Raw genomic sequence first — 12202 nt, 5'->3', positions numbered from 1 at the left:
GTTAAAATTAATTTGGTTTTGATTTTTTAAAATCCAAACCAAATTTTTTTATCAGTAAAAAAATGTTAAGATGAAATATTCAATAATTTCCATTGTTTTTAAAACAGCAAATATGCTTTGGGTGCTTTTATGTTTGTTTTTCTCTTAACCTTAATATACCTTAGTCTAACTTTCATAACTTCACTTTGGCAAAATATAATCAAATAAAAAAACATTTGCATCCAACGCAATTTCTACATGCCCTGGAGCGCTTCTCTTCATCTCCCACTACAGTCCCAAAAGGAAGCAGGTCTCTGGATTTCTATGTGCTGCATGTGCCAGTCCCACAGGGACGTCTGAGGAACCCAAGGACATCAGAATTATTGTATCTTCTCATGTTTAAAAAGCTGAGTCTTATCCTACTCAATTATTTTAATTTACTATTTTTATATTTTGTTATTTATGGATGCTAACCTGAGTCTAAATGCATCACTGAAAGGAAGCTCTGTCAGAAATTTTGTCTAGCTCCAGCATATCTCTAATATTTCTTCCTAAATAAACTCAAATATATATGCTGGCTGCTGATAATAATCCCATGTGAAAGCTTCCCATTTCCCATTGCTTTTTCTCTGAATTTTTTGCTTTTCTTGGAGATGAATAAATGGGGACAAATTATGCCATATAATTGTGCAGTGAAAAGTTAGCTGTTACCCCAATAAAAAGCTGGACAAAAAACCATCTGGGGAACTTGTAACAGATACTTTAATTCTCCCTCTCAATACTTCCATGATCTAACATGCCATTTAGTGAAGAGAAAATCATGGTACTCAGACACCAGACACTTTCAAAGCTGTTTTAAGTTCTTATCCAAAGGCCATTCACTCAGTAACAAAAATCTCCTGCTGATTTCTGTGAATTTTATATCAGACTTGTACAGCCTAGAGTCTGTGATTTTCTGTACAGATTATTACCTGGGAAGATACTGATACCTGAGTAATCTTCTTGTCAGAGTTATAGCTGTAGTAGGGACCTGTAAAAATAAACATCTGGGTACAGAACAGAGGTGAAATACACATATTGTCTGAGTTGCCTCTGTTTTAAACAGGAAGGTAAGCAATTTGTAACTCTGTTATTGAAATTCTTTTTGGCAAATTGGGTTACAGAAAGGGTCATGCAAAGAGAAAGTTGTGTCCAGCAGGGCTATAACTGTGAGATTAGCATCCCCTGCAGCCAGAGGAGATTGCAGAGCAGTGTTTGGAGTGGTGCAAGGAAGGTAAGAGGAAGGCAATTGTTTTGCACCTTATACTTGAGCAGCTGCTCTGAAGCCTGAGATGCAGAAGTTCTCTTTTCTCAGCTGCCACATTATCATCACCACTGTGCCATAGCCTTGACTAAAGGAAGAAAAGTTAGTTCTAAACTAAGAAATTAGTTCCATCTCAGTGCTTTCTCAGTCCTTGGCCCCAGGCCAGCGTGGTTGTCCTTTACTTTTAGGAGTGTTTTATGTAGTGTGGTAGCAGATTAACAGAGAAATGCTGAACTTGTGCAGTATTCTGGGCTTTGCATGCCTAAGTAAATTTTCCCAGTCCGTTCTGAGCAAGGATACAATTTTTTTTTTTTTTTTTTTTTGTGGGGCAAATGGAATATTTCTGATATCCAATTTTTGTGCCAAGTCTGTACAAGAAAGGACAAAATTGAATTGCTTGAATATGAGCAGACAGTTTCATCATGATGCCCTATGGTACCTTAGGTGTCCCTGTGAGACTGGCAGGTGTGACACAGAATATCACAGAGACCTGCATCCTCCTGTAGCTGCAGCAGGAGGCTGAGGCAGGATGCTCCAGGGCATCCAAAAATTAGACTAGATGTAATTATTTCTGTCTCTGTGTGTGATTATATTTGGCAAAATTAAAATTTTAAAAGTGTTCCTGCTTTTTATAGAAAATGAAAAAGAAGAGACTACCAAATCACTATTTCCTGGATATTTTCAGTATCTTGCATTGGATGCCAGAGGCTTTTGTCTCTTTGTTCCCCACATACAAAATGGGTAAAATATGTCATTTTACAGAAGAACATTATACAAAAAGGTCATTTCTGTTTATAAGTTGTTCAGCACTGTAGTAAATTCATCACAACCCCATCCCCAAGGAATTAATTCCAGAATAAATACTTAAATGGTGATTATTCAATAGTGAGTGGTAAATAGACTTGCTCACTGAGATCACAGATCATCCTGTGCACTGAGTGCTAAAAAGGGGAAAAGAGCATTTATTTTGATACCATCTCCTGCTCATTTCAAGCATTAGAGGTAGCCAAGCCCTTGACAGTGCTGTGAGGCAGCGTGGTGGCTGCACAGGGATGCAGAGCAGGGCTGGGGAGTGCCCTGTGCTACCCCATGTCCAGCCTGAGCCTAGGAGAAGCTGTCTGGGGTGTGAGCATTTCCCTTGGCTCTAGAATGGACAGGAGACAGGATGGGGGAAGCCTACCTGGGAGCAGCTGGGGTCAGGATGCTCAGTGGGACATGGGGATCTCCACAGCACAGAAACCCAAACTCTGGGCAGAGAGCAAATGAGAACCCTGACTGTGCAATAGTGGCTGAGTTGAGAAGGGGAGATTCTCCAGATTATATGTCCAGATATGTCCAGATTATGCTTTTAAAATAAATAGATAAAAATAATTAAATCTATTTATTAAACTAAAAGAGGAGAGGTTTAGCACAGGTGCTAGGAAGAAATCCTTCACTATGAGAGTGGTGAGACACTGGACCAGGCTGCCCAGAGAAACTGTGGATGCTCCAGCCCTGGAAGTGTTCAAGGCCAGGCTGGATGGGTTTCTGAGGAATCTGGGACAGTAGAAGGTGTCCCTGCCCATGCAGAGTACTGGAACAAGGTGATCTTAGAGGTCCCTTCCAACCCATTCTGTTTCTCTGTTTCTGTGAAATTATTTAGAGGGAAACAAAGAGAGTGAAGCCTGTCACAGTTGCATATTTCCTTTACTCCTGTTATTCATCTCATACTGGGATATTTAATTGGCCCATGGGTGCCCATGTCCAGGGCACTACAGCACTTCTTCCCAACCTCTGTTGCACAGCCTTGTTAACAATTCTGTTCTCCCTTTAAAATATATTTATGTGTATATTGTTTACCTGGTCTGTGTTGAGAGTGTCTTCACATTTCATCAAAATCTTGCTAATTGCTGAGAATACTAAATGTCACTGGTGCTTAAATAGATTATTGAATTAGATAGGGATAGTTCAGCTGTCAGCAGTGCCTGTTGACATTTCTCCATGCCACTTTCTTTTCCACCTTTTGATGGTTACAATAAGTTCCATCTTCTGCATTTTAGCTGATGATTTTCTTACATGGCAACATTTTCTTCACTGTATTTCAGTGCACCATAATCTTGTTTCATTTGCAGCTGATAAATCCATGCCATACTTTATCTCCCTCCCTTCCACCCAATCTTCTGTCTCTGCAGCTTTGCATTTTATTCCATCAACCTTTGAATGAGTCTGTGGTTGTCAAACTTGCTCTACTGTTTAACTGTCTTTTGTAAATACATCAAAGCCAGGTTTTTCATGCTCCAGCCTAAGCAAATATCCATAATGTGACAGTTTAAAATGAAAATTTTACCGTCTTGACATGTTATTTGTACCAGTTCTGAGCGGGTGATGAAATCAGGTCCCCTGTAATTAAAACATTTCATGCTCTTTTAAATTTTTCCTGAAATAAAATGGGATGTGGTTGTTTTCATTTCTCCCAGCAGTGCCTGTGTGCTTCTTCTTACTGCTGACAATTGAGGTAAAGTGCTTTAAGTGTCTTCTCAGTCACCTACACTGTCTTTTGCCTTTAGCTTATTACTGCTTCTGAGCACTGTCCCTCTATATGTCCCATTCTATTCCTTCTTAAAGGGGTTATGAAACCCTCCTTTTGCCTGCTTCTCTTAGTTCTCTTTAGAGGTTCTAGTTCAACCTGATTTCCAGCAATTTTGATGATACTTTAAACTTATATTACTCCTACTATTTCTTTTCTGTACTGGGAGGAAGAAGTTAAGATTGTATAATGTAAATGAGGAGAAAAGCAAGTAGAGCACACGCTCCAAAATGTTGAATAGTCATGAAATATTTTGAAATGGATGGAGAAGTTTCCACTGGCTTCAGTGACTTTCTGATCAATTCATGCCAAAATGGCAAGTGGGAGCACATTTATGAGCATTTCTGAGTATTTATGAGTTTACCTTAAGGTTTTAGAAGTTAGCATGATAAGAAGTAAAACAGAAATTTTAACAGAGGAAATAAAGGAAACTCGGTGTGTTATATGGCAAAAATAAAGGGCTTTTCATTATAGTAGCACAGTTTTCTAGTTTTCTATTTTTTGTTGAGGGTAAGTTCAGAGTCTTGTTCATAAGTTTTTCAAACTAATGCTTTCAAGAAGAGTTATTTGAGATAAATGTGACCAACATAGAAAGTCTCCTATACACTATAGGAGACTTTAAAAGGAGTGTAAGTTTATTCCATGGAAATCTCCATAGGTAAGAGGGAAGAATGCTGATAATAACAGTATAGAAAAAATACGTTTTTTCCTTTAAGAAGTGTCCTTGACATGGTGGGAAAAAACCTTCAGAAAATATGATGGGCTGATCAAGAGTAACATTTTTATCTGGAGGTACAGTCAAAAATTATAACACCCTATAATTTTTTTATATGGTACATAACAAAGAGGTTTATATTGCAGGAAATTATTCCAGGCAGATATGGAATGAAGGTGACAAGTTTTACTGCCTGTTTTCCCAAGTTATCCTTTACAAAGCAGTACCCACTTGATTATATAATTATTGACTGATTTTAAAGACAGAACCTTAGTTTTCTAATTTTTAAAATAAGATCCATGCTTGTTTGTCCATAAATAATATTCACCACTTTTGGTTCATCTACATTACAGAAAGTTTTCCACTCAAGTGGAAAAAAAAAGAGAAAAAAGGAAATAAGAAATAGGGTCTTGAAGCCTTCATGGTAATGCAGGCTCTTAGGATGACCAATTACCTCAAGCTTTAAATTGTTGGAAAAAACACTTTCTCAAGTTGTTTTCCCATCCCAGGAGAATTTTTTAAAAACACTCCTCTCACCTGAAAGGACAGGTGAAAAGTTTGATTAGGAGATACCCCACCGATTATTTCTGGGATTTATTCAGTTGGTTATCTTGGGCCCTGTTTCAGGTTTGAGACATGGATTACATCCCATACCATGCAGAACATACTTTAGGCTTTGCTGAAATGAAAGAATGTAAAATAAAAACTGACAATGGAAAGTCCTTTGGGGACTTGGCCCTTGAGTAAGGTGATTTGAGAGGGAAGTGCTCAAACCACTCACTGAGCTTAGGAGGAACACGTCACTGGTGGTGGACACAATACTTTGAATGATGAAAAATTACAGTGTTTCCTATCAAAGCTATTTTTCTTCCAAGTGTCACTTTGGGAGAGTATTACTGATTCCTGTTTGCATCCATTGGCAGGAATCTCGGTGGCCTTTCTTATTTGGAGCCATCATTGTTCCATCATTGATACAAGTTGTGATTCTGCCCTTTCTTCCCGAAAGCCCTCGGTACCTCCTTCTCGAAAAGCATAACAGGAGCAAGGCAGAAAAAGGTAAGATATGTTACTTTTTGCAACAAAGGGTGTTTATTGTAGGAATTCAGGCTGGAGACACCTGATTCTGGTACCACACTAGAAGCAGAGTATTCTCATAGGAGAGAATCTCTTGACAATAATTTTTCTCACTTTTTCGTTTGTCTCTGTATGCGTAAATATAGCTGTAGCTTTGAAGTTTTTATAAATTAAATTCTCCAGCAAGGGAACTTATATAACATTATACACACAGTGATACAGAACTAACCAAATCATCCTGCTGTTGTGTGCCAGCCACTCTGTGCAGAGTTCATTTGAAAGTAAAAGGTGGTTTCAGTCATCGTGGCTCTCCCTTATCTACAGTCTTTGCACTTTGTCTAATAAAAACACAGATTCTGTTGCTGCTTTTTTCCCCCCAGTAGTTGCTGTGTTCTGTAATTCAATAACCTTTGTTGATCTAATAAAAACCCCATACATCTGTTGAACTGAAAAATTCCAGTGCTTCCATATTGCTTCAGCTTTGCAGACACAGAATATTTTGTCCTTACCTTAGGTTCCAGATATAAAACTATAATTTGCTTGCGTGATCACAGTTGCTGCATTCCCCACCCCAGTAAATTTACTAGGGTCCCAATACAGGTGAGAGAATGTTAAAAAGTTTGGTTTAGCTTATTATAACAACATATGAAAAACAGGAGTCTATAAAAAAGGAGTCTGATTATAATACCAAAATACCAAACATAAGTGCTTTACAAATTATTCTTAAAAACTTTGTTTGAATATGACCCTTAACATTTTTAGTCATGAACTAGTTGCTTGCAAAAACTTATAAAGTGTGTATCAACACCTGAAATACAAATTTAATAACCTTTTAGCATGAAATTAATGCAACTCCATCTAGTTTCTTTTATTTTGAAACTAACAATTGGCCTTTTTTATTCTGAAGAGCCCTCTGAAAAAGCAATAGTATATACTGATGAAGAGACTCCCATGCCGTCTCAATTTGGTGTTGAATGAAGAATTCTATAAAGGTTGGAGCCTCAGACATACAGTTCAATGCTTAAAAACAAAAAAAGAGCACAAAAGGTTTTGGAAAGCGTTCTTAAGGAGTCAGCAGAGTTTTGAGGAGCCAGAGAGCAGCTTTTCCAAGGAAAGGGCTGCCCTGTCAGTGGTGCTCAGAGCAGGACCTGGCTCAGGTAGGCTGTTAGGTGGAAACTTCTGCAGCACCATGGCTGGGCAGGGAAGAAATTTGGCTTTTGGGTGCCAAGTTTAAACTGGCTCGTTTCTGCCTGATAAAACTGTAGATATATTTCCAGAGCTATGGCTGGCAAAGGCTCTGCATCTGCAATGCAATTGCATAATGTTACACTTGCTATGAGGAACCATTGAAAATCCTGCTACAGTACCTGGAGACCTCAGCACTGACAGTGAAACTGGACCTCTCATAGGCAGAGTTGAAAAATTAGAAAGCATGGCAGTAAAATAACACCACCTGCCTTGAAATTCGCACCATTTACTGTTGCTTGGTAATGTGCCAACTGCACTCTGGGATGTTTTCAGCATACGTGTTCTGAAAATAATTTGAAATCTAATCCAGAGGCATTGGAGGTAGGTTTTGGAGTAGAAAGCATGAGGAGAGCAGTTGCCTGGGGAATGAGCTTTAGCCATTAGTTTACTGATTAAAAGAAGATGGCTTTCATGAGCCACCCTAAGGACTGTAAATTTAGATACTCAGAGAAAAAAGAGACAGCTGATATAAAAAACTTTTCAAAGTAACTGCATATGAATATACGCTTTTGGATTTTATTAATTCTATAAGAAAAGACTCAATTCTGAGATATGTTGTAATACACAGTGTAACTCATTTGTGGCTGTGGTCTACAGTGGAATTCAAAAAATAGGAGAGTGAATCAACAATCGAGACAAATCATCTGGATATTCGCATTATCAGCAGAAATGGGGGAGGAAAAGTCTAAGTATTAAGAAGACTGGAGGAGTTGTGATTTATTAAAATGCCCTTCTGCTTGTAAGTCATATAATGACAAAGCAGAATTCTTCATTTTAATGATGACTACAGTAATGCTTTTAAATTATTTGCCTCTTAGCTTAAATCTGCATATTAATATTGGAAAATTGCAACTCTTTCTACTGACTAAATCCCTTTTCTTTCCCTTAATGGATCAAGGCTATTCATGCAAATATATATTTCACTGTGGATTATACCTTGTCAGAGAAATATAAAACTATTATTTGCAAAAGGTCTGCTGTATTTAAAGCAGATGACTATGTTAGTCTTTATGAAATACTCCAAAGTATGCATGTATGCCAAAGCTCCTAAAATGGAGCCGACAACATTAATCTTCCTAATTGTTATAGAGCAATAAAATCCAGTGAGATAATTTAGGTCATTGAGTTTCCACAAAGTTTTGCCCTTGCTTTCATTCCCTCCTTTCCATCTCTGTCTCAGGAGACAACCAGTCTTTAGCTACCAAAATACAAATGGTGTCAAACCCTTTTGTGGCAGACGTCTTTAAGGGGCAAATAAGAGATGAGAGAAGGGGAAGGACCAAAACGTGATGTCTGAACAATGAAAAAACGAAGGGATGAGGGTGGAGGGTTAGAGAGGCATCATGTGCAAGCCTAGGTCACAGCACCGTGAGAGAAGCTATTCTTTGGGGCACAGGGGCAGCGATTCCTCAGATGAGTGAGGTCTCCTGAGCCCCATTAGCAGGGCTTTGCCCAGTGCCCTGCTCTCCCTTTTCCAGCCGTGCGCGCGGTGCGTGGCTGAGCCGACACACCCTGTCTGACTTGCTGCTCTCTGCCGCCAAAAGCAGCACTGACAGATGAGCTTGGCTCATCTTCCTGCATGTCACCAACCTATATCCTACTCCCTGAGACCCAAAGGATCTGAACTATCTCTCATATTCCTGTCTCTCACTGCTGAGCGTGGGAGAACTGATCCATGTGTTTTGGGGAGAGAACAGTCCATTGGAACAGCAGCATAATCTGTAAACCTGCTTTGCTCAAGAAGAAAAATCTGGTAATGAAGCAAGGGCAGAACCACCCCAGCTCCTCTCCCAGGTCCCATAACTAATATTCTTCTGATTTGATAAGAATAGAAGGTAAGAAATTGCCTAGCATTTAACTGGTGTGATCCTTCTCAATCAAGGCCAGACAGCAGAAGAAAAATGGATATTCAAGTGGTTGAAGAGAAGGACTTTGGAAGGAGATTGTGGAAATGAAAAGTGACAGGGATAGAAACAGGAAGAAAAAGAAAAACCTGCTGGTATAATTGCATCAGTTTAACATCCAAGTTCTAGGACAGTTAAGACAGGGATTTCACACTGGCTGTCTATTAGTTGCATGCCAAGTGCACCCCTGATCTGTGAGTATCACAACGATGTAAAAGAAATAAAATCAGTAGTAGTGATAAAATGGAACATTTGTTACAACTAAAAACATGGGTTATTAATACTTGCAGTTGGAGAGTTGAGGTGTCTTTTTTGAAGTGCACTCTTACAGGGAGGAATCTTGCATTTTCTATGCAGCCACAGTAGTAGGTCACGTAAATCAACAATTCAGCTGGTATCCCAGCTTGCCAGAGAAAAGAATATTGTTATGTCTTAAGGGTCAAACAACTTGGATAAAATGTCACAGCAACATCTGTTGGTGACATACAAAATCTGTTCATCCAGTATGTTCAGTCATACATTAAAAGTCCCATGGTTATGAAAAAAACATTGCAATAGGTATAATGAGAAGCATGGATTTAAATTTTTAGAAAGATGGATTGGGGTTGATACCTTTTCATGTGACAAAAGAGCAAGGCCACTCCTGATTTAAAAAAGTGGGCAGCCAATTTTTTACGAAGGCCTTCAGGGGGCCCACATGGACTGGAGAGGTGTTAAACCCAAACTTTAACAGAGGAACAAGTGGCTGCAAATCAGGTGATTAAATTGGTTGTTATGACTGACAACAAGCACACATATTATTTATTTTAGTTTCTCTGTGGGTTTTGTATGTCTGTAAGGATTAGAAACTATTCTTACTGGAAAGAAAGAGACAGCCATGACTACTACATTTGCTGGCTTTTGATGATGGCTTCATCTCAGACTTTTACCTGCCAAAAGCTGGAGTGATTGTGGTGTGTCTGATTTGTCTTTAAACTTTTCTTAAGCCCCCTGTCTTTTAGAAAGGATATTATGTCATTGGACCTTTAATATAACTCTGTTTACCAATTCTTGTGTTATTTTAGGGTGGCATGTATATGTTTTGTTTTACCAGTATATATTGGATAGTTTCAGGTGAACCTGAACAGGCCTATTGATGTGTGTAAAACCACAAATACAAGCAGGCAAAAATGTAATCCTTAACTGGATAATAATTCAAAAAAGATCTGTGTATTCTTTACTTAGAAGAAGAGGGAGGTGACATATGCAAAAAGCCTGAAGTCATTTGTCTGTAGTTATATTTTCTGAGATTTTTTTCTCTTAAATTTTGCTATGCTGCATGCTAGTAGATAATCTATATTTTTCTAGATTTAAATAGCATTATTATACTTATATCTCTTCTAGGAAGATTATACTTATATCTCTTCTAGGAAGATATACCCGAGTTATTCTTCTGGATATTCAGTACTCTAATAACATTAGTTTATATGAAATAACTGTTAGTTCATGTTGTGAATTATTGCTGTGGTAACATGGAGTTATTACAGGGAAATTTCTACTATCTATCTTCAACAGTGGCCAAATAAGATGCTGTTTAAGCAGAACTTAGACAAAGATATGTGAGACAGGGTGACACTGGATTTAATATAATTGATCATCAGGGAAGCAAATGTGTCCATGGGAAACAGATGACAATAATACTCCATCAGCTTATTTTAATTTTTTTCCATTTCTTTTGAAAGAATAAGCCCAAACAAACTTTGACTACTTCTCTCTTTTTCTGCCTCCCTTTGCCTGGTGCTGGCTTTATACTGTAAACCACTCAATAGCATTTTGATCTTTTAAAATTTCATCTCAAAATTCATGTTCTAGTTCTGTTGATAATAACTGCTTTCTTTGCCAAGTCCTGGAAGTACTATAGTGGAAAAAAAATTTGTAATTCCCTATGTTGCTGAGATGTTGAGTGCCCCTCTTCAGTTAATTTAAAGGCCTGATTTGTTTTAGAGATGGTACCAACTGACTTTTTTTCCAGATATTTGAACCTTTTTCAGGTGCTTCACCTTCACTTAGGTGAGATGAATAAAAACTGGTGGAGTAAATGGAAGGGCTTCCTGACTTCTTTGCCTTTGATTGGAACCATCCAGTTCTTTTCCTATTTTATGAAGGCAGTATTCCAGCTTTTGGAGGCTGAGCTTCTAAAACCTTCTGATCCAAAGGAATTAAATAGGAATCTGGAAATTTTTAGAAGTTTCTAGAGCTGCAACTCCTTAGATGTTTTAAATGTTACATGAAAATAAAGCTTCCCTACAGAGAGAGGCAGCCAGTCACGGAGGGAAATGAGTCATTGCAGCGAGGAGAGGAACAACTTCTGTGCTTCTCAGTGCCAGCAATGCCAGGGTTTAACTGTAAAACTAATAAATTGAACATCACACATTGAGAGACTTTTGAGTTTCCCTATCTCTCTGCTAATGCAGAATTTCTTTCCACATTATTAGACATTGAGTAGCAGGAAAATGTTTCTCCAAGAAGGTTGGGCGATGCCCATTCAAAACTGTGCATGGGTAGCATAGTAATTTCTTAGTATTTCTTGGCTTGTTGGTAATTTTAATATCCATCACCATTACCTAGTGGCATTTACATCTTTTTACTTAATGCCATGAAGGAAAGAAAAGGAATCAGGTGTCTATGTTTTTCCTGCCTTGTACTTGACAATTTTGGTAATTGCAGTTTTTTAGTTCTTCGTCCCTCTAGAAATACAGCAAACTCCCTTGTGCAAAAAAGACAGATTGCTATCTTTTTACTTGATTGCACCTATGTTTTTGACTTGTGTGACCTAAAGTAATTCTGAGGATTTTAAGAACAGGAAAAATAAAGGAAGCTGTGCACTGACCTAATTTACACCAGATGCTTAAAAATCTGAGAGAATCCTTTCATGGAAGACCATGGTGATATATGTCTGGTTGTTCTCATCTTTACTTGAATTTTTCTCAATGGACATTCTAATAGTACTGAGGAAAGTGTAATTTCAGCACGAGACATGGACTTAAACATACTGTAGGCACTCATTTTTCTAATTTTACATTTCTTATCATTGTCTTTAAATAGATCACACTCGTTACAATGAGCGTTATTTATTAAAAAATGGGCAATAACCAAGGACAAACCTGAGCAGCTTAATTTTAGTTCTGAGGTCTGAATTTGTTCATTCATTTCTGATTGTACTGCCTGTCTGAAAAGATAAGTGAAATTACTTTTACTGGGAGATTTAAAAATTCTGAACTCTCCTCTCACAAGATAGAAACTGGTTATCAGAATATATGAATGTTATGAATTGATTCAACACCCAGAGGTCATTCATGACTTTAAAAAAATCATCATCTCTGTTAAGCAGAATCAGGTGGGGCCCACTAAAATGCATTAGAAGTGCTGAGTGC

The 12202-nt window shown here is 38.0% G+C and overlaps 1 protein-coding gene across 2 annotated transcripts in view; it reads left to right on the top strand.

The window, feature by feature from the left end:
* The window catches only part of SLC2A9 (solute carrier family 2 member 9), a 79812-nt gene that overhangs the window by 23426 nt on the left and 44184 nt on the right, over positions 1–12202 (top strand). For both annotated transcript variants that reach the window (XM_063157639.1, XM_063157640.1), the window contains exon 6: positions 5487–5619. In XM_063157639.1, coding sequence (XP_063013709.1) covers positions 5487–5619 — 133 coding nt within the window. The remainder of the gene's footprint in view (positions 1–5486; positions 5620–12202) is intronic.

Source organism: Melospiza melodia, chromosome 5 (genome assembly GCF_035770615.1).
Source record: "Melospiza melodia melodia isolate bMelMel2 chromosome 5, bMelMel2.pri, whole genome shotgun sequence".
NCBI lineage: Eukaryota > Metazoa > Chordata > Aves > Passeriformes > Passerellidae > Melospiza > Melospiza melodia.
This window is presented reverse-complemented; position numbering and strand designations above follow the sequence as displayed.